Source organism: Pleurodeles waltl, chromosome 11 (assembly GCF_031143425.1).
Source record: "Pleurodeles waltl isolate 20211129_DDA chromosome 11, aPleWal1.hap1.20221129, whole genome shotgun sequence".
NCBI lineage: Eukaryota > Metazoa > Chordata > Amphibia > Caudata > Salamandridae > Pleurodeles > Pleurodeles waltl.
The window spans coordinates 1,010,719,807-1,010,743,196 of record NC_090450.1 but is presented as its reverse complement, the minus strand read 5'-3'; the positions used below and the strand labels follow the sequence as shown (position 1 = coordinate 1,010,743,196).

At 43.3% G+C, this 23,390-nt stretch overlaps 1 protein-coding gene across 1 annotated transcript in view; it reads right to left on the bottom strand.

The window, feature by feature from the left end:
- Positions 1 to 568: 568 nt before the first annotated feature.
- The window catches only part of LOC138266501 (transmembrane protein 132D-like), a 1,755,118-nt gene continuing 1,732,296 nt past the window's right edge, over positions 569 to 23,390 (bottom strand). Inside the window, exon 9 of the mRNA XM_069215367.1 lies at positions 569 to 7,416. Within this exon, the coding sequence (XP_069071468.1) occupies positions 6,241 to 7,416 (1,176 nt within the window). The 3' untranslated portion in view covers positions 569 to 6,240. The remainder of the gene's footprint in view (positions 7,417 to 23,390) is intronic.

Sequence of the window (23,390 nt, the reverse complement as noted above, 5' to 3'; positions counted from 1 at the left end):
GTCTGGCCTCAAAACTTTCTTGCCCTCTGTGGGGCGCGTTCGCAGACGGTTTCGATATTTGTGCATTCAAAGAAACATGGGCTGTGGCCCGCAGTTTGGTGCAGGTTTTGCTAATTTCACTGTGTCTGCTACCACCTCAGGGACAAGGAGGCCCTTGGGCAGTGCTTAATTTGTAAATAAAATCGTGCCGGTGCCAAAGCCCTCCACTTAAACACGCGGCTGCTGCAATTAAATGCGAGAGCACCTAATACAGAGTAATCCTGAAGCCATCTCGGGCCTCTTCAATCCATTTAAAGCCACTCCCTGCCCCTTCAGCTCAGTCCTGCAGCTTTCTGCCATCTCTCTTTGTGAGGTTTTCGTTTTTCTCTTCTTCCGTCTTTCCCATAAGTGTCTTTTACTCGCAGCAAATGCTTGAGGCAGAAGGATAAGCGCCGGCCCTCAAAAATAAGTGCCGGTGCTCAGCACCGGAAACAAAACACACAAATTAAGCACTGCCCTTGGGGGGCTCTTCATTTGGGTTAAGACTTCCCTCCATTGTAGGCGAAAGGAGTTTAGGATGGGTAGCCCAGATATTCAATGGGTAGTCCTTACGTTTCCTTCTGCTGGGGTGTTTCACTTATTCAACCTGTACTGGGGCCTGGAGGTGGTGCAGCGGAGTTGTAAGGAATCCATCTGCTCAGCAAGCATTTGGCCAATGTGGCTCCTAACATTTTTAAAGTAGTTGTCGATGATTTTAATTGTAATTTTGAACCGTTGACAGCTTTTAGGGAAGCTCCTAGTAATGATGAAGATATTGTTTGAAGGGGTCCCTGGAGTCTCCATCCCCCTGGTGAAGAAATGGACCCTTGTAATTTTGCAGGTAAATGGGCTTACTTTGAATAATGGTCTCTGGGCATGCAATGAATGAACTAAATCCGATAAGAGGGGGGGGGCACACATTTAACCGCCCTCAAGGCACCAGCCTAATAGATGACATCTTGCTGGATGTAGGCTATGGCCATGTATGGTGGATGTGGTGGTAACTCCAAGCAGGATAGTGACTACAATGACTTGTCTACCCATGAAGTGGCTTGCTGGTCCTCTTCCCGATGGCCCTAATGAGATCCTCGACAGGACGCTAGTGCCCGCCAGCAACAGGTGCAGGATGGGATGGAGTGTGGTGGGGGAGTCTAAAGAAACCCTTAAGAGAACCTTAGAAGAAACCCTTAGAAGAACCTTAGATGAAACCCTTAAGAGAACCTTAGATGAAACCCTTAGAAGAACCTTAGATGAAACCCTTAGAAGAACCTTGATGAAACCCTTAAGAGAACCTTAGATGAAACCCTTAGAAGAACCTTAGATGTTGTGACCGCTGCTTTGGTAAATGTGGGAGTTGCGATAGAGCTAATGGCTGTTCATGCCCAGGGGCGAACATAAGCCACATTCATATTGTTCTGTTTGTCTCTTTAAGGTCCCTCCTTACTAAGGAATCTGTAAGGGCTGGGCCTAGGGGAAAGGAGGGTTCATGGTATATGAAGACATGCAGCGACGCAAGGTCTACCATATTAAGGGGTGTTAAAGTTGGGGAGAGTTGAAATTCAAAGAGCCAGGAAGCTTTACAAGGACACTATTACCCAAGCAAAAAGAAGGTGGCCAGACAATAAATGGGCATCAATGCTGGCCGCCTTAAGATTCAAGACTTTCTGCACCTTTTGGCGTTTAGTGGCGGGCGATGTGGGGCTTCATGCTGCCCTAGACACAAACATTGTGACAGAGGCATGGGTTGACCACTTTTCTGGTTTATATGCCAGGGTAGACGCTGCAGGTCCTCTGATCTTATCTATGAGCCCAGCTGCCCAGGATTTGATTCCTGATGCCGCAGGTCTAGCTGTATCCGATAAGGGCTCCAAAGCCTTGCAGTGCAGGGCGGTTACGTCTCATATGGTGGCCGCCGAGCCGTTGCCTGTTCTAGTGCAGCATCAGGGTGATTATGTGTCGGCCGATGAAGTCTTCTCTGCCATGGACACGATCACCCCTAATAGAGCCCCTGGGCTGGACAAAGTGCCTGGAAACCCCTTCAAAATGTTTAAGGACATATGGTGCCCCTATTTTGTAATACTTTTTAACTGACTTTTGGCTGGTGCTTCAATACCGACTACGTAGGCGGGGCTGAAATAATCCCAATTTATAAAAAAGGACTGTAGGTCTTCAGTCTTCTAGAGTCTATGCAAAAGTTGTTTAGCCAAATCTTCTTAAATAGGCTGCACACGTGGATGGCAGACAGAGATGTCCCCACCCCGCCGCAGCCTGGGTTTCGTGATGGTATTGGTACTATTGGTTAGGTTTGCTGATTGCAAATGTTATATTGGAAGTATGTGACTTTGAGGGGTGGCCGGCTCTATGTAATTTTTGTTGATCTCCGAGCTGCCTTTGACCTTGTGCCCAGAGGATCTTTATGGAAGGTTTTGGGGGAGTGGAGGGTCCCTCCTATTTGTTAGAGATGATCATTTGATTACATTTGAATAATTATGCGCAGGTTAGGTGTGGCCTGCAGGGTGCGTTAACTGAGTGCATTGCTATCAACCGGGGTGTGAAGGAGGTTGTGTGCTGGCCCCCACTCTTCCATCCTGTTTATTAAGGACCTAGTTTTCCATCTGGCAAATTGTGGGGCTGATGCTCTGTCTATCGCAGGGGTCAAAATTCCCGCCCTACTGTTTGCGGATAACACCATGTTACTATCCAGATCACCAATGGGTCTTCAGAAATTATTGGATGGTTTTGGGGACTTCTACAGGCAGCAGGGACTTTCGATAAACCTTAGTAAAACCAAGCATATAGCCTTCAATCCTTGTTCAACTTCCCTCTTGAATCCAATCCTCAATGGGGAAAGGTTAGAACAGGTTGGAGTTTTTGCTAATTTGGGGATCACAATGTCAGTGCATTTTGATTGGTAAACTCAGGTACGGAAATTTAATTTTGGGAGGTATCTCGAGAGTCCAGCATTCCTCTGCATTTCAACCTATTTCTCCAGCCTTTGAGACGTCCGAGTGCCAGGCGCTGGGTGCCTCTTTGTATAGCAGTGAGTTATGGGGACACCTAGAAGATAAGTCCTTTGACTTAGCAGAAAACCAATTCATAAGGAGTCTAAATATTCCTCCAGTTAGTACTCCCCTGTACCGGTTATGGCTTGATCATGCACTGAGGAAAATTAGTGATGTGGTGATATTGATACCACTGCTGTTTCAGCAGAGCTTGTAGGCAGCCCCTGAGCTGATCTCACTCTGCAGGGCTCTTGAAGAGGTGATGGGTTGGCGGGGGCAAATAAGATTCTTTGGCTAGGGGCCGTGAGAGACTGTTTAAGGTAGATAGGGTTTGACGGTCTCTTGATCAGCTCTGAAGATTCTGTATTAATCTCCAAGCAGGCTCTAAAAACTGGCAGATTGGCATATTGTAGCTCAGCCTGGCTTGAGACTCCCTAGGGTGGGCTCTGTTACTGCTTCCTTTTTGGAGTTTAAAGTAGAGTATTCCTTGGAACCTTATTTGGACGCGGTTGAAGACCCTTATGCCAGGTTGTTGCATATCAAATTTTGCTTAGGAATATTACCCCTGAGCTCTTTCACTGCTGTATGGGATTTTTTTTTGTTGTGTTTCAATTAGAACCTGTCCTTTCTGCCCAGATGAGGTGGAGGTTGCTGAGCATGTGGATTTATTTTGCCCAGCACGCCTCGGGTCCAGGAAGAAGTGGATACTGCCGCTGTGTTGTAACTTGGGGTTAGGAACTTTAGAATTGCATTTAGAATATTAAGACGCAACACCAAGAGGGGGTATTGTGTTTGCTATTTCCAGGTTCCTGTTGTGTATGTGGAGGCTTAGGGGGGAAAGGGTGGATTCAGGATGATTTGAACTATTTTTATCATTCCTTTTAAACCAATTTATTGTGTGGTTCTATTACGTATGATAACATTTTAGATTGCTTTAATCATTTCATTTTGTTCTTTTATGGCCATTGGGCCGAAATAAAGATTTTTTGGCTGACTGACATGTTTTAAATTGAGGTTTCAAGGTAGAAATTAATCATGAGATGACATAAAAATGAAGAAAACTACTGCACGTCAGATACTTTAATCGAAAGTGGTCTTCTAAGTTATTGAGTTGTAGGATCTCAGTAAGCTTTTTAAAGTGTGTTCATGGTGTTAGTGAAGCACACCATCCACCTGAGGTTAAATATTACTGGTTTAATTTGAGTATCTACCCATATTGGCATATATTCACCTTGTTATGTTCAAGTCTGATTAGGGACAGTAAGGAAATGAAAGGGTAATGTTTAGAGTCGGGGTTAGGATTAGGATACAGGTCACAGAAAGGGTTGCCATAAGGGTAAAGGACTGAGTGATTTTAGGAGGAGTACGGATAGGGATTACTTTAGGACTAGTGGTAGGTAGCAATAGGTTTAGGACTAGGAATAGGTTTAGGCCTAGAGGTAGGGTCGAGGGTAGGAATAGGTTTAGGAATAGGGGTAGGAATACGAATAGGAATAGGGTTAGGGGTACGATTAGAAATAGGTTTAGGACTAGGGGTAGGACTAGAGCTAGGAATAGGTTTAGTACTAGGAGTAGGATTAGGGATATGAATAGGTTTAGGACTAGGGGTAGGATTAGGTATAGCAATAGGTTTAGGACTAGGAATAGGTTTAGGACTAGAGGTTGGATTAGGTATAGGAAAATGTTTAGGACTAGGGGAAGGACTATAGCTAGGAATAGGTTAAGGACTAGGGGTAGGATTAGGGATCGGAATATTTTTAGGACTAGGGGTAGGATTAGAGATATCAATAGGTTTAGGACTAGGGATATGTTTATGGCTAGAGGTTTGATTAGGGATAGGAATAGGTTTAGGACTAGGGGTAGGACTAGAGCAAGGAATAGGTTTAGTACTAGGGGTAGGATTAGGGAAAGGAAAATGTTTAGGGGACGGTTTACAGTTAGAAGTCAGATGACGGTGAAGGTATATAGCTGTATGTTGTTAATGATAGCGTGAGCCTTAAGGGTAGGTGATACCGTTCGGATAAGAGGGCCATCGAGCTTGGGTAAGTACATTAAACAACTTAAGAAATAGTGTGAACAATGAAAACAAATGTAAATGTTTGGCTTTGAAATTAAATTCCAATTTCATAGATGCATATATTTTTTAACAATAGGTTTCTTGCCACTATGTTTGAACTGTTGGCTATTCTAACTTAAAGATGAAAACCTTCAAGCATTTTTGGAAGGTTGAGGGCTCATGAGAGTATAGCAGTGAGTCAAAGGGCGGGGGGAACATATGCATATCTCAGGCAGAGAAGATGCCCTACTTGTAGCATGAGGAAGAGACCATCACCAGAAGCCTCCAGAAGGTCCCCAAGCCACAGCTCACACTTGGAAGACAAAATGAAGGTATAATGGCAGGAGAATTTCCCCATAACTGTCATCACCAATTGACTGAAGTGTGCAAATAAAATACTAATTACAAACAATGAATGTGGTTCTCTGTCCGTACCCTAACTGTCCGAGTCACATCTGCAGATCATTAAAAAATCTTTACACGCCATAATATCTTTCTGTATCTTACAAATGAAAAACAACACAAGTTGAGCAGCTGGGCCAGAACCACAGCCACTCAAAAATAAACACAATTTCAGGCCATTTTTACATCTTTCCTAGCTCTTGAGATAAGAGGCCAACTGTTGGTTGGTGGTGACCAAGTGGCTTTGCACCGATTCTTTGGGAATCCGCATGTGTGTGAGCACTCTCCCACTGTCCATGTTGTGTTTGTTGACTTGCTAAGAGGTTCTCGGGGGGATGCTCCAAGTTCTCTCTCAAAACACAAATTTCCTCATTGATCTGTTGATAGGAGGTTTGATCTCATCATGGTCTTTAGACATGATGGCGGCCATAAAAGGCAGACGCATTTCACAAAATCCCAAGGGTCATTGGTTTCTCTGCTATTTGCGCTTGCTTATTTCTGTTTTCTGAAACCAACAACAGCAATTAAAATTGTGCATCCAAAAATTCAATAAGGCAAGCATCTCAGAGCTTCGAGAGTCACTTGCCAATCTGGAAGCCTGGAGAACACATTTGTTCCCTCCCAGGTTTGTGCCAGCCCTTTCTGGAGCACCGTTAATTCACGACAGCCCTGGAGACCCGCCTGTACCATGTGCCAGGCTTTGTCCTTCCCTTTGAATGTAAAGGCAAGATGGTGAGTGAGCAGAGCCCCAGGGATGTCCTGTTATGCGCTTTCGTGTAACCTTTCCATGTAGGTTCTTAGTTCTTTGCACTCCCCCAGGTCCATGTCCTGGCAGACCCACTTGATATCATCCTCGCTGTTCTTGAGGGTGGCGTTAACGCAAGGACCTCTGTCGTCTGAGGAAATGGTGGTGAAGGTGGTAAACTTGACTCTCTTGCGCTTGGACGTTGGAGAGGTTGAAGGCTCGCTCTTTGGCTCCTTGCCTTCGCTGAACTGGAGGTCTGGTGGCCTGTACAACTGGCCATTTAATGTTGTTGCGGGGTTCGTACTAAGGAGATACTTGCTTTCCTCCACATCCACCCCTCTGTCCACCACCGTGATGCAGTCCTCCGTAGCGGAGAAGTTTATGGGGTTCTCCAGAAGTTCTGTCCTGTTACTTAGCCCGACCCAGTCATGGGAGTGGGTCATGCCTTCCTGCTCTTCCACGGGCACCCGCTTGTGTCGGTACTTCAAAGCGAAGGTGACGCAGTTGATGAGGAATACGAGTATGGCCAAGCAGAAGACCCCAAGAAGTGCATACATTCCTATCTCAAGGTCGCTCAAGCCCCTATTACTCTGAACCAGGTCATTCTCTTCATCATCCCCGTGACCTCGCGGGAGGTCAACTGGTGCTGGAAAGCTGGTGAAGTCGCTTGGCATGCTGGGAAGGTGGCTGGCATCATCCAGAGGATTTTCTCTGTTCCCTTTGTTTCTTAGAAGGGATTGGTCGGTAGTCGCTCTCTTTATCGCCCCCTCTTCGCGGTCCATGGAGGAGGTGTGGTGATGTTGGCCATCTTGTCTGGCTCCATTGGGTGAACTTTTCGGCCTCCTGTCGCGGTTATCTGAGTAAGTACCATCACCATGGCGTTTTCCATTTGTATTGGGGCTCTTATCGCTCTGCCCATACTTGACTTTTATGTTTCCGGTGCCGATGGCCAAGACGCTCTTCCTCTTTGACTTTTGGCAAAGTTCGCTGATCATGAGCTCGACTTTCACCAAGGCGCCCTGCCCTTCGCCCTCTGCTGCCACTGTCGGCCATCTTGCTTTGGGGTCCTGCTGCACCGAGACTACCTTCTCATCCAGTGATGTGGCACTCAAGGCGAAGTCTTTGACGTTGTAAATGTCCAGTGGGGTAACCAGCCCATCACTAAACTGGACCCAGCAGCTGATGGTGGCGGCCTGTGGAGGAAACAAAAATTTACAAAAATTGAGTCAGGTAGCAAAGAAAATACATTTTCTACAAAGAAAGCTTCTATACTGCAAAAAAGGACCACAACGCTTTATGGCTGCAAGGTCGTAAATTTTATTGTTGAGGCGTAAAAATACTAGTTTGAAAATAAACAGTAATAAAAAGTGATTTTTTCCCCCTGTAAGTGCTAAAAAGGAGACGTGCCCCTAGGGCTCCACTCCATGTGTGCAATAATAAACTCTGTGTCAAATAAATTGCATTTCACCAGAATCATTTACTGCTGTTCGTCCCTGAATGAAAGACATTAATGCAAAGCGCCCATCGGCGACTCGTAACCGCTGCTGGGATTAAATCCCCACCCCCGTCTTCCATTTAGAGCAGCCCAGTGTCAGCCTGTAATCCTCTTCTCTTGTCCGAGCTGCCTTAAAATGCAGAGCTCACAGGGGGGTCTCAGGGGCGAGGATGTGATGGAAGGCGCTTCACGGGTATCATAACAAGTGTTGGGGAAAGGCGCTATATCTTCATGAAAAGTATCTGCGCATCCCTTTTAGATTTAGTTTTAGATTCTTATGATGTGTTTGTACTAACCACAATGGGATATTTAGTTGAGATTTGGACAAACTGTCTTGGTTGATTGTACTTTTGCTATATGGTTCTCTCCCAGGAAGCCTGCCCCAATCTGCACACTGTTCTTCGGGCAATTCTTGGAGGCGGCACAAATCCAGTCCGACTAGTTGCTTTTCAAAAGGGATTTATTGTTTCATTCAATAAAGTGCAAAGTGTGAGGTGCAGCAAAAAAAACCTGGCCTACGTGTTTCGGCAAAAAGCCTTCAACTGGGCCAATATATATATATATATATATATATATATATATATATATATATATAGATAGATATATATTTTTTTCTCCATAAAACAAAGCCTTTATATATATATATATATATATATATATATATATATATATATATATATATATATATATATATATATATATATCACTTTGTCTATAACGATGACATGGTCATTGATGGCTTTATAAATGATTAATGAATTTGAGATTTTCTATACAGGATTATGAGGTGCACCGTTTGTGGGTATTTGCCTTGACTGCTACTATGGGTCAGTGGAGAAGGACTTACACAGTACATAGAGCACTCAGCACTTTATATAGTAATGCATTCAGACTGTTTGCTGCTAGATGACTGATTATAGTATATGAGGTGAATTAATTTAGAAAAATGTCTAATGTGTAAAAGATTATGATAATGGTATACTGAATGAGGAGGAAATGGAGGACAAAATGGGCCATTTCAGAATGAAGACTTTTTCAGATGTAGCGGTCTAGTGGTTGGGCCACTTGATACTGAGGAAGGACTGTGTGACAAAGAGAAGCCTGTCACCAATGCCTATGTGGCCCAGTTGAAGGCATATCGCCAAAATGCATAGGCCGTGCATACGTTTTAATTTTGTAGCATTTAAAAAAAAATGCCGTAATCCATATTGCTGCTTTATTTGCATTCTTGAAGGAGTTCACGGCGTGCCACCATGTCACGGGCGATAAAGAGCCAGTGGGGAGTTTTGTGTGTGTGTGTGTGTGTGCATTTATATATATATATATATATATATATATATATATATATATATATATATGCACTGGAACAAAAACAAAGGTTGCACGGGCGTTATAGTTAGGTCCTGAATTTACTTGTCCAAAACCATAGAAATTCAGCAATTAGAGTTAGAGTTCTTTCAAGTAACTATAACTCGCACCCTAAGGTAACTATAACTCACACCCTTGCTATGCACAGTTTTCTCATCATTAATTTTATTGCAAATGTTGCAGTAATAATATCAAAGAAGCCATACAAGATCTCATCAATGACATAATATGTGGAGTAATTAGCTGTGCATGGCCCAAGTTATAGTTACCTGAAATAACTCTAACTATGACTGCTGACAAGCCCTTATAACCACCAAACCAAGCGCCATGCATGGCCTTTGGCCGTACACAGCGCAGGTAGGCCACAGGGCCTGTCTCTGTCAGTGGATGTGTGAGTGGGAGCGTGAGTGTCTGAGTGGGTCTGAAAGTGGGTGTCAGTCTATGGCATGTGTGAGGGGGCTCATGATCCTCTGAGTGCATGTATGAGTGAATGAATTAGTGTATGAATGAGTCTGTGATTTTTCTTTCAAATGTTTCCATAATCGCAAATATTTTGCAAATAAATCACAGAAAATTGCAAAAATTCACAAATTTTCACAAATATGCGCCATGACACAAAATTATATGAAACCTATAATTTGCCCCTAAAACACACCCATAGCACACCCCTGGGGTCATGGTACCTTCAGCCTGACCCTTTATGCCACTTTCAATTTAAATGTTTTACCCGCAGGAACCGTGTCCCACAAAATAAAATGTTGGTCACAACTTTCTAGTTAGGTAGTGGTCAGCCAATTGAATGGCCAGAGATACACAAATGTATTTGCCCTCAAATCTCTCCGAAACTACTGAAAGGATCGGCACCAAATAATAAATGGGAATTAACATGGGAAACACAATTTTTTTTGCCCCCTTTTTCTTGGCCCCTACCTGATAGATCACCCTGAAACTTCCCTTGCGCAAGAAGGATCACCGGGCCACTTGTAAATTTCATGAAGATTCGTCAAACGGTGTCAAAGATATAGGCAAGTCAAAAACGCCTTTTCTATGGAAACAAGGTCCTTACTATAGCTACCTACTGGTGTCGGCCACAAGGTAATATATACATATATATATATATATATATATATATATTAATACATATATCTACTCTTACTGCAAAGCTAACAAAAAACGAAAAAAAACAAATGGCTATATCATTTTTATTTTTCATATTGCTGTTTTCCAGACAATTATTAATGAATTTAATAATGTTAATATAGTCCTGTCCCCCTGGGGTGTAAGATGTAACATATTTGCACTCACATCTCATCAGTACATTATGTGTGCCTGAGATATTCAAACATGCCAACATGTGGCACCCAGAAAGACGGAGATTTTGAAAAACAAAATAGGGCTTTACTTTACACATTTACTTGCACTGAAGATGGGACATGAGAAATCAGAAATAAAGTATTTTTTGCTATAAGGAACTGTCAGCCTCTCGCCTCCGAGACGCAGAAGTTAAGTTGTACCACTATGCATTACAGAAGGGACATGAAAATGTAATTGACAATACATATATTTCTGTTGCAGATGCATTCTTGCAAGTCTACAATTAATGGAAGGCATGCTGCTTTGATAGATAATGGGGTATATGAGGATACTTTGGCAAGGATAAGAGGAGGGCTAACAATTTAGGAAGAAAGGAGCTCCTGTTAGTGTGCCTTGCACGAGGAGACATTCAAGGTCTCCCTGATGTCCAGAACGTGGAGTGGAGGAGTGATGGGAGCTGCCAGATTCAGCTGTACGAAGACCATCTAAATAGTCTGGTTTGGATGATGTAGACTTCTCAAAGGTCATGTGGGTTTAATTACGGGGGGCTCCTTCACAATGGTGAAAAAGCATCGCCCCCCTTGCTGCACCAGCAGCAGATAAATAAAATGATAGTTCACTATTGTTTCATTGTTCTGCTGCTGGCTCAGCCAGCAGCATGGGAAGGGAGGAGCGGGCCACGGGAGGTGGGAGGGGAGAAGGTAGGAGGAGGCGAGAGAGCACCTAAGTCTATATATGTGTTTGGCTGGCTGTCCCAGGCCGGCCAAACACACATACGCAGTTAGGTTTCTTCAGCCCGGCTGTGCTGAACAGCAGAGCTGGAGAAACTACACAGGCCCCAGGCTTGTGTCTGAGCGGCAGTCCAAGCTGCTCAGACCAGGCCTGATGCTGCTTTCATGCTAGCTTTAGCATGAAAGCAGCGTCAAGACTGCTGAGGAGCCTGTGCTGGTTTCCCAGTAAATGAGGGGACACCACATCCAGGGAAGCGGAGCTAGGCGGCAGGAGACGGCAGCATACATGAAGGTAAGTTTATTTTATTATTATTTTTTCTTATTTTCACCCTCCGTCTCCGTTGCCCCCCACCCCTCTCCTTGAGATCTGTGGTGGCTGCTGCTGCTGTTTAATTAGGATACATCTAGTTAGACGAGTGCAGATCCCCTTCGGCCTTTGATGAAAACTGATCTCTTAGAGACTTGGAGAGATAGAGACCTCTCTCTGTTGATTTCTTTGTGTGGCTTCATGCTACGCATCAGCTCTCTATCAGCGCTTCTGCAGAGGTTTCTGGTATGATGACACTTTTCTGATATACCTGCTAATGATTATATTCCCCGAGAATCAACTAGGATTCCCATAGCTTAGTTTAGGGCATTAGACAGATTTAGGATTTCAAATGATTAACAAGAGGATCAGGACTTATATACTGATCACCACATTCTATTCTGATCCTTTCTATTTGCTTCTACTGAGATCCTTGTATGTCTTGTGCTGATGAGGTTTATCTTTGTTGGACACTTCACCTCTCCTTTGGAGATCCTGTACTTGCAGGGAATGTTCTTGAGATTCATTTACATTAGTTTGGCTCTGAATCTGTAATAATCCTTTTCAAATCGTACACCTCCTGGACTCAGTGTGTCACCAGATGGGTTAGACTGTTAACTGATTAGCGTCCTAACTTTAACTCTCCTCACCCCCCGGGACTCCTAAAAAGGTCTGTCGGAAGAACATAAACAGGAACATGGGCACTGAGAGTCCTCAGGTTTGTTACCATGTATGCAAATATTATTGAAAGTACAAAATATATTTTTATCTCGTGGTAGAAACAGCTCTATGTCATTGAATACTTTACAGCACAGTGGCTTCTGCACATGGCTCTTCTAGGTTTACGGTTTGCTGAATGCACTTGGCAGCCATCTTGAATTCTTGCTACAGGCCATGACACAAATCTGTAATAATCCTTTTCAAATCGTACACCTCCTGGACTCAGTGTGTCACCAGATGGGTTAGACTGTTAACTGATTAGCGTCCTAACTTTAACTCTCCTCACCCCCGGGACTCCTAAAAAGGTCTGTCGGAAGAACATAAACAGGAACATGGGCACTGAGAGTCCTCAGGTTTGTTACCATGTATGCAAATATTATTGAAAGTACAAAATATATTTTTATCTCGTGGTAGAAACAGCTCTATGTCATTGAATACTTTACAGCACAGTAGCTTCTGCACATGGCTCTTCTATGTTTACGGTTTGATGAATGCACTTGGCAGCCATCTTGAATTCTTGCTACAGGCCATGACACGAAAGCGACTTAACTTTGCTTCTGATGAATTTGCCACAGGGTTACGCGTCATGTGAAATTGGAATATATATTTTATTGTTTTCAATGCAAGTGTAATTAATCCACAACTTTGCAGGCAAAATTGTAAGTATTGAGGAGTCTCATTAGACCGTCAGAATCTCTTATTGTTCATGCTGCGATCTATTCCGAACTCTTTAAAAAAGGAAATTATATCAGCTACAGTAATTTGCAGAGCTCACTGTCACCGCTCAAGTAGTTTGTTGGCGCGAAATCTTTTTCTCATCTGTAATTGGGGATCTCTCATCTCCGACCACGGGTACAGTTTCACTACACGCCTCAAAGAAAAGTGGTCCTCACTCTCTTTCGAGTTCTTTTGTGTAATTTTCTCCTGAATAAATGTGGGATTTCTATGAAGCAAAGCTCAGTGCATCTCCAAAGACTGGTGAGGCCACACTCTAAAGGGTGCTCCTCTTCACAAGGTGAGAACTGACTCACAGGCCTTTCTGCAAGTTTGCAGTCAAGCAGCACATCTTGAGGCGCTATAAAGCGATTTAACTGACACTCAGGGAGACCTTGATGTGTACTGCTGACAATAATATCTGTTTTCCAGAGCCTTTCTTTGCTTATGGACATGTAGAAAGCTGCTGTTTTTATTCAGCCTCTGCCAGGGGCAGCTCCACCTTATGGGCGGGAGAGCGTCGGCCCCCGTCAGCAGTGGCAGCTGCAAATCCTTTAAAAGAAAAGGATAATAAACATAGATTATTATCCTTTTCTTTTAAAGGGGTGGGGCCACAAGCTGTGACGTGCATATGTGTGTTTGGCCGGCCATCTCGGCAATGTTGCAGTGCTTCGGTTGCAGCAGCACCCATTGCGCTTTTCACTGTCCGCGTAAGCGCAACAGGGCTGCCCCAGGGGGCCCCTGCAATGCCCATGCCCCCGGCACACCGTCACAAGGGGACTCATAATCCCCAGTTCAGCGCTGCCCTGGCAGATTACGACCACCAGCACTGCCACACCGTCAGCTGACAGCAACGTGGCAGTGCCCACGTTCAGACCGTGGTGTGTTTGCCATGGTTGTAATGTTGCGATCGGACTGTTGCTTTGGCGGCGGTCCGACCGTGACCATGAGGCTGGCCGTATCGTAATGAGGGCCTCAGTCTCTGGAACCCACCCTAATATTCTTTATAAATAGGTCTTCATTGTTTTTAAGCTTTTGCTTCTTCCATATTTATCTGTCCTTTGCTGACCACCAACAGCGTAAGTGCAATTCATAGCTCTGCAAAATATTGGTTTGGGAATATCATCCTATTATAACATCATTGCCTATTTGTTGTGATAACAAAAATATTATCTTTTGCAATATCAAAGGCAAGAATATCATTTTTTTAGTGTTGTGTTCTATAATATAGAATTTTTTAATATTGTTTTATACTACTGTAGTATTGCAAATGTTATTTGTGTTACAATATCTTAAGAGCGGGATGCTAATTTACTAGTGTAATGGGATAGGCAATTGTCTTTCAAATGTTTTAAATGTTTGTCTAATTGTTTAAATGTAAATACAATCCTATTTTTTTTTTTTTGTTTTTTGAATGAATGTATTGTGGTTCTGATGAACTTTTTGCACTGTGCTCATGTAATTTGAAATTTTTACTTTAGCTTTTTGTTGTTGTTGTGGGATGTAGAGTTTATAGGGGAAAGGGTAGGGAGTGTTTTAAATGTTGTTTAAAAGAAATACATTAAAATATGGAAACATAATTTTATTTTCTGTATTTATTTATAGAAAATATCTTTATTTTTAATGTTTGTTGTGAGAAATATAGTAATTTTAAATTGTTAAAATATTTTTAAATATGTTACGAGTATTTTATTAAGACATTTAGGGGGTAATTTTGACCTCGGTGGTCTTTTTCGAAGACCGCCGAGGGACTGCCGTGCGGAAGACCGCCAGTGGTGGCGGTTTTCCACTCGGCCTATTATGACCATTGGCAGCTCTCCGTCCTTTTACGGATGGAGAGCCGCCAACAGCCATACTGGCGGGAGGCGGGGAAGTGGAGGTTGCTCCACCTCCACCGCCACGCCAACAGAACACCACCCAGCGAATCACGTCCTGTGATTCGCCGTGGCGGTGTTCTGTTGGCGGTGTGGTGTCGGCAGAGCTGCCCCCATGGGAATGAGTGCATGTATGTCTGTGGGTATGTCTGTATGGATGTGTGCGTGTATGTTTAAATGTGGGTGTGCGTGTCTGACTGTATGTGTGGATGTAGGCATGTATGTCGGCGTGTGTGCGTGTAAGTGTGTAGGTGGTGACTGCGTGCATGTCGTGTAGGTATGGGTGATGTGATGTTGGGGGTCGGGGTGGGGAGGGGGGCCCTGCCACCTTTGAGGGGTGGCAGGGGTGGTGGAGGGTGTAGGGGAGGGAGTCGGGTGGGGGTGAGGGGTTGGGGAGACCCCTATCAGTGCCAGGGAATGAATTCCCTGGCACTGATAGTGCTTACCACCATGGATTTCATGGCGGTTCAAACCGCTGGAAATCCACGGCGGTAAGCCGGGTCCAAATACCGCCGCTGTATAGTGACGACCGCCGGGCTGGAGACACAGGTCTCCAGCCCAGCGGGCGGAACGGAGAACCGGCGGATGACCATGGCGCCATGGTCATAATTCCACACAGTAAGACCGCCAGCCTGTTGGCGGTCTTACCGCCGGTTTAACACCGACTGCCAGGGTTGTAATGACCCCCTTAGTTTTTATATATGAAATGTTGTTTTCAAATGATATTTAATGTGATATTGTCAATTATGATGTTTTTGTTTTCTGCAAATTAATATTGAATGTAAAGAAATTAACACTTTAAAGATGTATTTGCTATTTTTATAAAATGTTTAGGGAATTTATGTTATTTTTGTTATTTAACAAAATATTTACCAAATGTGTTTTGTTTAGTAATTGTAACAAATGAAAAATAATTACTTTATATAATTATTACTAATATGTCAAAAAAATTGAAAAGCTTTTAATAATATAGGGACATTTGAATGCATAATTTTATAATGACAAATGTTACAAGTAGTATTAATCTATTTTACAGCATCTTTTATTTATTTTAGAATTTGTAAAAATAAATAGATTTTTTGTGTGCTGAATTTTAGATTAATTTTACATTATTTTTAATATATGGTTTTACTGGAGTGGGAATATATATGCCCCCATTGAAGGTTTCCCAATGTATGTTTGAGTGGGAAATAGAACGTCTAACCCCTTCAATGTCAAATGCTTTTACCAATGTAGCTAAGATTGAAGTGGGAATAGTAAATCTAACCCCTTCCATGTCAAATGTGTTTACTGATGTAGCTTACATTGAAGTGGGAATAGTAAATCTAACCCCTTCAATGTCCAACATCCTTCCTAATGAAGCTGAGATTAGAGTGGGATTAGAGTGGGAATAGTAATTTTAATCCCTTCAATGTCCAACACCTTTCACAATATAGCTTAGATTGGAGTGAGAATAGTCAATTCAAGCCCTTCAATGTCCTAAACCTCCCGCAATTTATGATAGATTGCAGTGAGAATAATACATGTAACTCCTTCAATGTCTAACACTTTCCGCAGTGTAGCTTCGTTTGGAGTGGGAATAGTAAATCTAACCCCTTCAATGCTCAACACTTTCCCCAATGTAGCTTAGATTGCAGTCAATCTAGTCTTGTATCACATTTCTAACACTGTAACATTTGATGGGAAATTATGTTCTCAAAAGTTTTGTTTTGTACAACTTCGTTTTCAGTTGTAGCCCTCCCATAACACGCATTTGAATCCATCTTTGTACATTTCCAATGTATACTTTCTGTGTTTCTATTCCCGCGACTATAAGTACATCCCATACGCATCACTAATAGCTTTCCTTTTTGAGATCTGACGTAAACGGCTCTTTCTGACATTATATCTAGGGGTGTTACAATTATTTTTTAACAATATGTATGTATTAACAACTCTTAAGCAACGATAACATTAAAACATGGATTATGCTTTTTACATTCTATATTTCAGATGTACAGATTTTATGTTGTTTTCTTTTATAAAGATGTTTGTTGAGGTCTTCATTGCTGTTGGAATGGTGTTGAACAGCTGATTTATTCTCACATGATTAAGAAAGAATCTTAGAGTGAAATGTTTGAAAAATAGGATTGCATTTGTTTGCATTTATTTGACATTACTTTTATTTTTAAACTACATAGTGCTTTTGGTTGTGTTACATTAAGTTCTATATACTTACTTTGTAATGTTTGTTGAAATTGGAGTTTGAAAGGATGATATTATCATTTTATTCTTCTAACTCTTCTAATTTTCAGCTTTGCTCCAATCATGTTTTCTGTCTTATGAAAATATAGATAATAAGTATTATATTAATGTTTGGGGTTGAGTTAAAAGTTTGGATGTTGGTTTTATTTAGTTACAATTTTTTTATTTTGTAATACTTACTTTTTAGAGTTTGTTTCTGTTTCTTTTGAGTTGGATTCTTTGTTTTTACTGTGTAGAACCCAGCAGAATGTTGTGTTCTGGAAGTGGTGGCATTCTTGATCTAAATTACAGTGTAATGCATGTTTTTTGCCCTTTTTATAGTAGTTATTGATTTACTTAGTATGATGATTAAACATTATTTGTATTGTGTTTTTCATTGTGCATTTGAATTTTATTTGCAAGTTGTGTTCTTAATTGGTGGACACTAATTATTGTTTATTTGTTAATTGTATGTTCATATGTTTAATCTATATGTTAAATACTTAAGTGAGTTATTTAGTAGTATATGATGTTTTAAAATATTTATTTGGAGTATTTGAATCTGATTTTTTTTAGGTATTATTAAAGATATTGTGGTTGTTTATTTTGGTATTTGGATAGTGTTCTATAAATTGAATGAGTTTACAAAATTGTTCATTTCTGTATCTCTGTTTACATTATTTGAGTGTTTTAGATACTTTTAACAGCAAAATTATCATTGTTGATATTTGTGTTTTATTGTTTAAGTGCAGGATGACAATATTTTTGTGATCAATATATTTTTGGCGCTATGATCCTTCAATAGGGTCTCTATACCTAGTCCATTATCAGTCTAGTGTACCAATTAATAAAAGTGTTGTGTAGCCATTTTAGTTAAAGCTCCATGCATGGTATTTTAACACACTAGGCCGCTGTGCACTTTAACCTAGATATGTTTTATTCAGCTTCGCATTATTACTATTACAATAACCATTTTTACAGTCTTGTTTTATTTTCATCTATCTAACTGTTTTGCCTAGGCCAGCACTCTGTTCTCAAACAAGACATTCTTGATCAGTCTGTACTTCATTCAAGGCTACAGTTCGGTACATTGCCGGAGAACGTGGTAGAAGTTTAGTCGCCATCATTAGTAGAAAATACACATCTTTACGTAGGGACATTTTCTCAGAACATCAGCTGTTTTATTATATAAACACTTCTTTGTCCCTTACACGTTAGAGGGAGATTCCAACCAGGGAACCATGACTGTATGCTGATTGCCGAATGCTTCACTACAGATGCTAACGCAGACCACAGGCCTTTGCTCAGGTATGGGGGTTGATGTCTTCCCAGGGGAACCTGAAAGGCAGAACTAGAACTTAACATGCTGTGCTCAAACTATAACTTTGATAGGAAATAGTCCATCGATCATAGTGACAATATGATAGCGTTGTTTTTATGCTTCACTCTTCTCGTCACAATTTTAATACTGTCATGTTGTGTCGTCCTGGTTATTACAGCTCACGCTTTGCTATCTAAGATGCAGTTGTTTTATTAAACTCATTATTGAAACATGTACTGCCTCTGTTTGTTGTTTATATATGAGACTGAATTGTAAATGAGAGAACCGGAGGTGACCTGAGTGACCACGACTTCCCTGAGAAGCCTAGTATGTCGTACGCTCGGCTGCCCAATCATCACTATCCTTTGGTAGAGATGAGGCACTGCTAGTTAGCCAGAGCAAAACCCGGATTAGAGCGACAGGTGTCACCCGCAGTGGGATAGACTCAGTCTCCCACACCGCAGACGATTCTGCTGCTCAAAATTGTAGGAGGCTGGACTGGCTTGTAGTGAGTACCAAGGGGTACTTGCACCTTGCACCAGGCCCAGTTATCCCTTATTAGTGTATAGGGTGTCTAGCAGCTTAGGCTGATAGATAATGGTAGCTTAGCAGAGCAGCTTAGGCTGAACTAGGAGACGTGTGAAGCTACTACAGTACCACTTAGTGTCATATGCACAATATCATAAGAAAACACAATACACAGTTATACTAAAAATAAAGGTACTTTATTTTTATGACAATATGCCAAAGTATCTTAGAGTGTACCCTCAGTGAGAGGATAGGAAATATACACAAGATATATATACACACTAGCAAAAATATGCAGTATAGTCTTAGAAAACAGTGCAAACAATGTATAGTTACAATAGGATGCAATGGGGAAACATAGGGATAGGGGCAACACAAACCATATACTCCAAAAGTGGAATGCGAACCACGAATGGACCCCAAACCTATGTGACCTTGTAGAGGGTCGCTGGGACTATTAGAAAATAGTGAGAGTTAGAAAAATAACCCTCCCCAAGACCCTGAAAAGTGAGTGCAAAGTGCACTAAAGTTCCCCTAAGGACAAAGAAGTCGTGTTAGAGGAATAATGCAGGAAAGACACAAACCAGCAATGCAACAACTGTGGATTTCCAATCTAGGGTACGTGTGGAACAAGGGGACCAAGTCCAAAAGTCACAAGCAAGTCGGAGATGGGCAGATGCCCAGGAAATGCCAGCTGCGGGTGCAAAGAAGCTTCGACTGGACAGAAGAAGCTGAGGTTTCTGCAGGAACGAAAAGGGCTAGAGACTTCCCCTTTGGTGGACGGATCCCTCTCGCCTTGGAAAGTCGTGCAGAAGTGTTTTTCCGCCAGAAGGACGCCAACAAGCCTTGATAGATGCAAAGCGTGCGTTTGGCGTTTTTGGACGCTGCTGGGGCCCAGGAGGGACCAGGAGGTAGCAAATTAGACCTGAAGAGAGAGGGGACGTCGAGCAAGACAAAGAGCCCTCACTGAAGCAGGTAGGACCCGGAGAAGTGCCAGAAACAGGCACTACGAGGATGCGTGAAACGGTGCTCGCCGAAGTTGCACAAAGGAGTCCCTCGTCGCCGGAGACCAACTTAGAAAGTCGTGCAATGCAGGTTAGAGTGCCGTGGACCCAGGCTTGGCTGTGCACAAAGGATTTCCGCCGGAAGTGCACAGGGGCCAGAGTAGCTGCAAAGTCGCGGTTCCCAGCAATGCAGCCCAGCGAGGTGAGGCAAGGACTTACCTCCACCAAACTTGGGCTGAAGAGTCACTGAACTGTGGGGGTCACTTGGACAGCGTCGCTGGATTCGAGGGACCTCGCTCGTCGTGCTGAGAGGAGACCCAAGGGACCGATAATGCAGCTTTTTGGTGCCTGCGGTTGCAGGGGGAAGATTCCATCGACCCACGGGAGATTTCTTCGGAGCTTCTGGTGCAGAGAGGAGGCAGGCTACCCCCACAGCATGCACAAGCAGGAAAACAGTCGAGAAGGCGGCAGGATCAGCGTTACAGAGTTGCAGTAGTCGTTTCCTTATCAGAAGGTGAAGAGAGAGATGCAGAGGAACTCGGATGAGCTCTTGCATTCGTTATCTAAAGTTTCCCCAGAGACAGAGACCCTAAATAGCCAGAAAAGAGGGTTTGGCTACCTAGGAGAGAGGAAAGGCTACTAACACCTGAAGGAGCCTATCAGCAGGAGTCTCTGACGTCACCTGGTGGCACTGCCCACTCAGAGCAGTCCAGTGTGCCAGCAGCACCTCTGTTTCCAAGATGGCAGAGGTCTGGAGCACACTGGAGGAGCTCTGGACACCTCCCAGGGGAGGTGCAGGTCAGAGGGGTGGTCACTCCCCTTTCCTTTGTCCAGTTTCGCGCCAGAGCAGGGGCTAAGGGGTCCCTGAACCGGTGTAGACTGGCTTATGCAGAATTGGGCACATCTGTGCCCAACAAAGCATTTCCAGAGGCTGGGGGAGGCTACTCCTCCCCTGCCTTCACACAATTTTCTAAAGGGAGAGGGTGTCACACCCTCTCTCAGAGGAAGTTCTTTGTTCTGCCATCCTGGGCCAGACCTGGCTGGACCCCAGGAGGGCAGCTGCCTGTCTGAGGGGTTGGCAGCAGCAGCAGCTGCAGTGAAACCCCAGGAAGGGCAGTCTGGCAGTACCAGGGTCTGTGATACAGACCACTGGGATCATGGAATTGTACCAACAATGCCAGGATGGCATAGAGGGGGCAATTCCATGATCATAGACATGTTACATGGCCATATTCGGAGTTACCATGGTGAAGCTACATATAGGTAGTGACCTATATGTAGTGCACGCGTGTAATGGTGTCCCCGCACTCACAAAGTTCAGTGAATTGGCTCTGAACAATGTGGGGGCACCTTGGCTAGTGCCAGGGTGCCCTCACACTAAGTAACTTTGCACCTAACCTTTACCAGGTAAAGGTTAGACATATAGGTGACTTATAAGTTACTTAAGTGCAGTGTAAAATGGCTGTGAAATAACGTGGATGTTATTTCACTCAGGCTGCAGTGGCAGGCCTGTGTAAGAATTGTCAGAGCTCCCTATGGGTGGCAAAAGAAATGCTGCAGCCCATAGGGATCTCCTGGAACCCCAATACCCTGGGTACCTCAGTACCATATACTAGGGAACTATAAGGGTGTTCCAGTAAGCCAATGTAAATTGGTAAAAATGGTCACTAGCCTGTCAGTGACAATTTGGAAAGAAATGAGAGAGCATAACCACTGAGGTTCTGATTAGCAGAGCCTCAGTGAGACAGTTAGTCCCTACACAGGTAACACATTCAGGCACACTTATGAGCACTGGGGCCCTGGGTTACCAGGGTCCCAGTGACACATACAACTAAAACAACATATATACAGTGAAAAATGGGGGTAACATGCCAGGCAAGATGGTACTTTCCTACACAACCCCCCCACAAACGAAGGACAATAAGACTAGCCATTACCTGATGAGTCTTCATTGTCTAAGTGGAAATATCTGGAGAGTCCATCTGCATTGGAGTGGCTACTCCCAGGTCTATGTTCCACTGTATAGTCCATTCCCTGTAGGGATATGGACCACCTCAACAATTTAGGATTTTCACCTTTCATTTGTTTTAGCCAAAGTAGAGGTTTGTGGTCTGTCTGAACAATGAAGTGAGTGCCAAACAGGTATGGCCTCAACTTCTTCAGAGCCCAGACCACAGCAAAGGCCTCCCTCTCAATGGCAGACCAACGCTTTTCTCTAGGGGTCAACCTCCTACTAATAAAAGCAACAGGTTGATCCTGGCCCTCAGAATTAAGTTGTGATAGGACTGCCCCTACTCCTAATTCAGATGCATCAGTTTGGACATAGAATTTTTTAGAGTAACAAGGGCTTTTCAGGACAGGTGCAGAGCACATGGCCTGCTTCAGCTCCTCAAAAGCTTTCTGACAGCTTGCTGTCCATAATACCTTTTTAGGCATTTTCTTGGATGTGAGGTCATTAAGAGGGGCTGCAATGGAGCCATAGTTCTTGATGAACCTCCTGTAGTACCCAGTGAGGCCTAGGAAGGCTCTCACCTGAGTCTGAGTGGTAGGGGGAACCCAATCAATAATAGTTTGGATTTTCCCCTGAAGTGGTGCAATCTGTTCCCCACCAACAAGGTGTCCTAGATAAACCACCTTACCCTGCCCTATCTGGCACTTTGAAGCCTTGATAGTGAGGCCTGCCTTTTGCAGAGCCTCCAAAACTTTCCATAGGTGGACCAGGTGATCATCCCAGCTGGAGCTAAAGACAGCTATATCATCCAAATATGCTGCACTGAAAGCTTCCAGCCCTTGCAGGACTGTGTTCACCAACCTCTGAAAAGTGGCAGGTGCATTTTTCAAACCAAAAGGCATTACAGTAAACTGGTAATGTCCTCCAATGGTAGAAAATGCAGTCTTAGGTTTAGCATCTTCTGACAATTTGATCTGCCAATACCCTGCAGTCAAATCAAAAGTGCTTAGATACTTGGCAGATGCCAGTGTATCTATAAGCTCATCTGCCCTGGGTATAGGGTGAGCATCAGTTTTGGTTACCAAGTTGAGACCTCTATAGTCTACACAAAACCGCATTTCCTTCTTTCCATCTTTAGAATTGGGTTTTGGTACTAGTACCACAGGAGAAGCCCATGGACTGTCAGAGTGCTCAACCACTCCTAGTTCCAACATTTTCTGAACTTCTTGCTTTATGCAGTCCCTGACATGGTCAGGCTGCCTATAGATCTTACTTTTGACAGGTAAACTGTCTCCAGTATCTATAGTGTGCTCACACCAAGAAGTGGTGCCTGGCACAGTGGAGAAGAGTTCTGAAAATTGTCCTAGGAGATTTATGCAATTATCTTTCTGCTCAGCAGTAAGACAATCAGCCAAAACTACACCTTCCACAAGAGCATCTTGTTCTGTGGAAGAGAAGAGATCAGGTAGAGGATCACTGTCTTCTTCCTGTCCCTCATCAGTTGCCATGAGCAGGGTGAGATCAGCCCTGTCATAGTAGGGTTTCAGGCGGTTGACATGGAGGACCCTAAGGGGACTCCTGGCAGTGCCTAAGTCAACCAAGTAGGTGACTTCACCC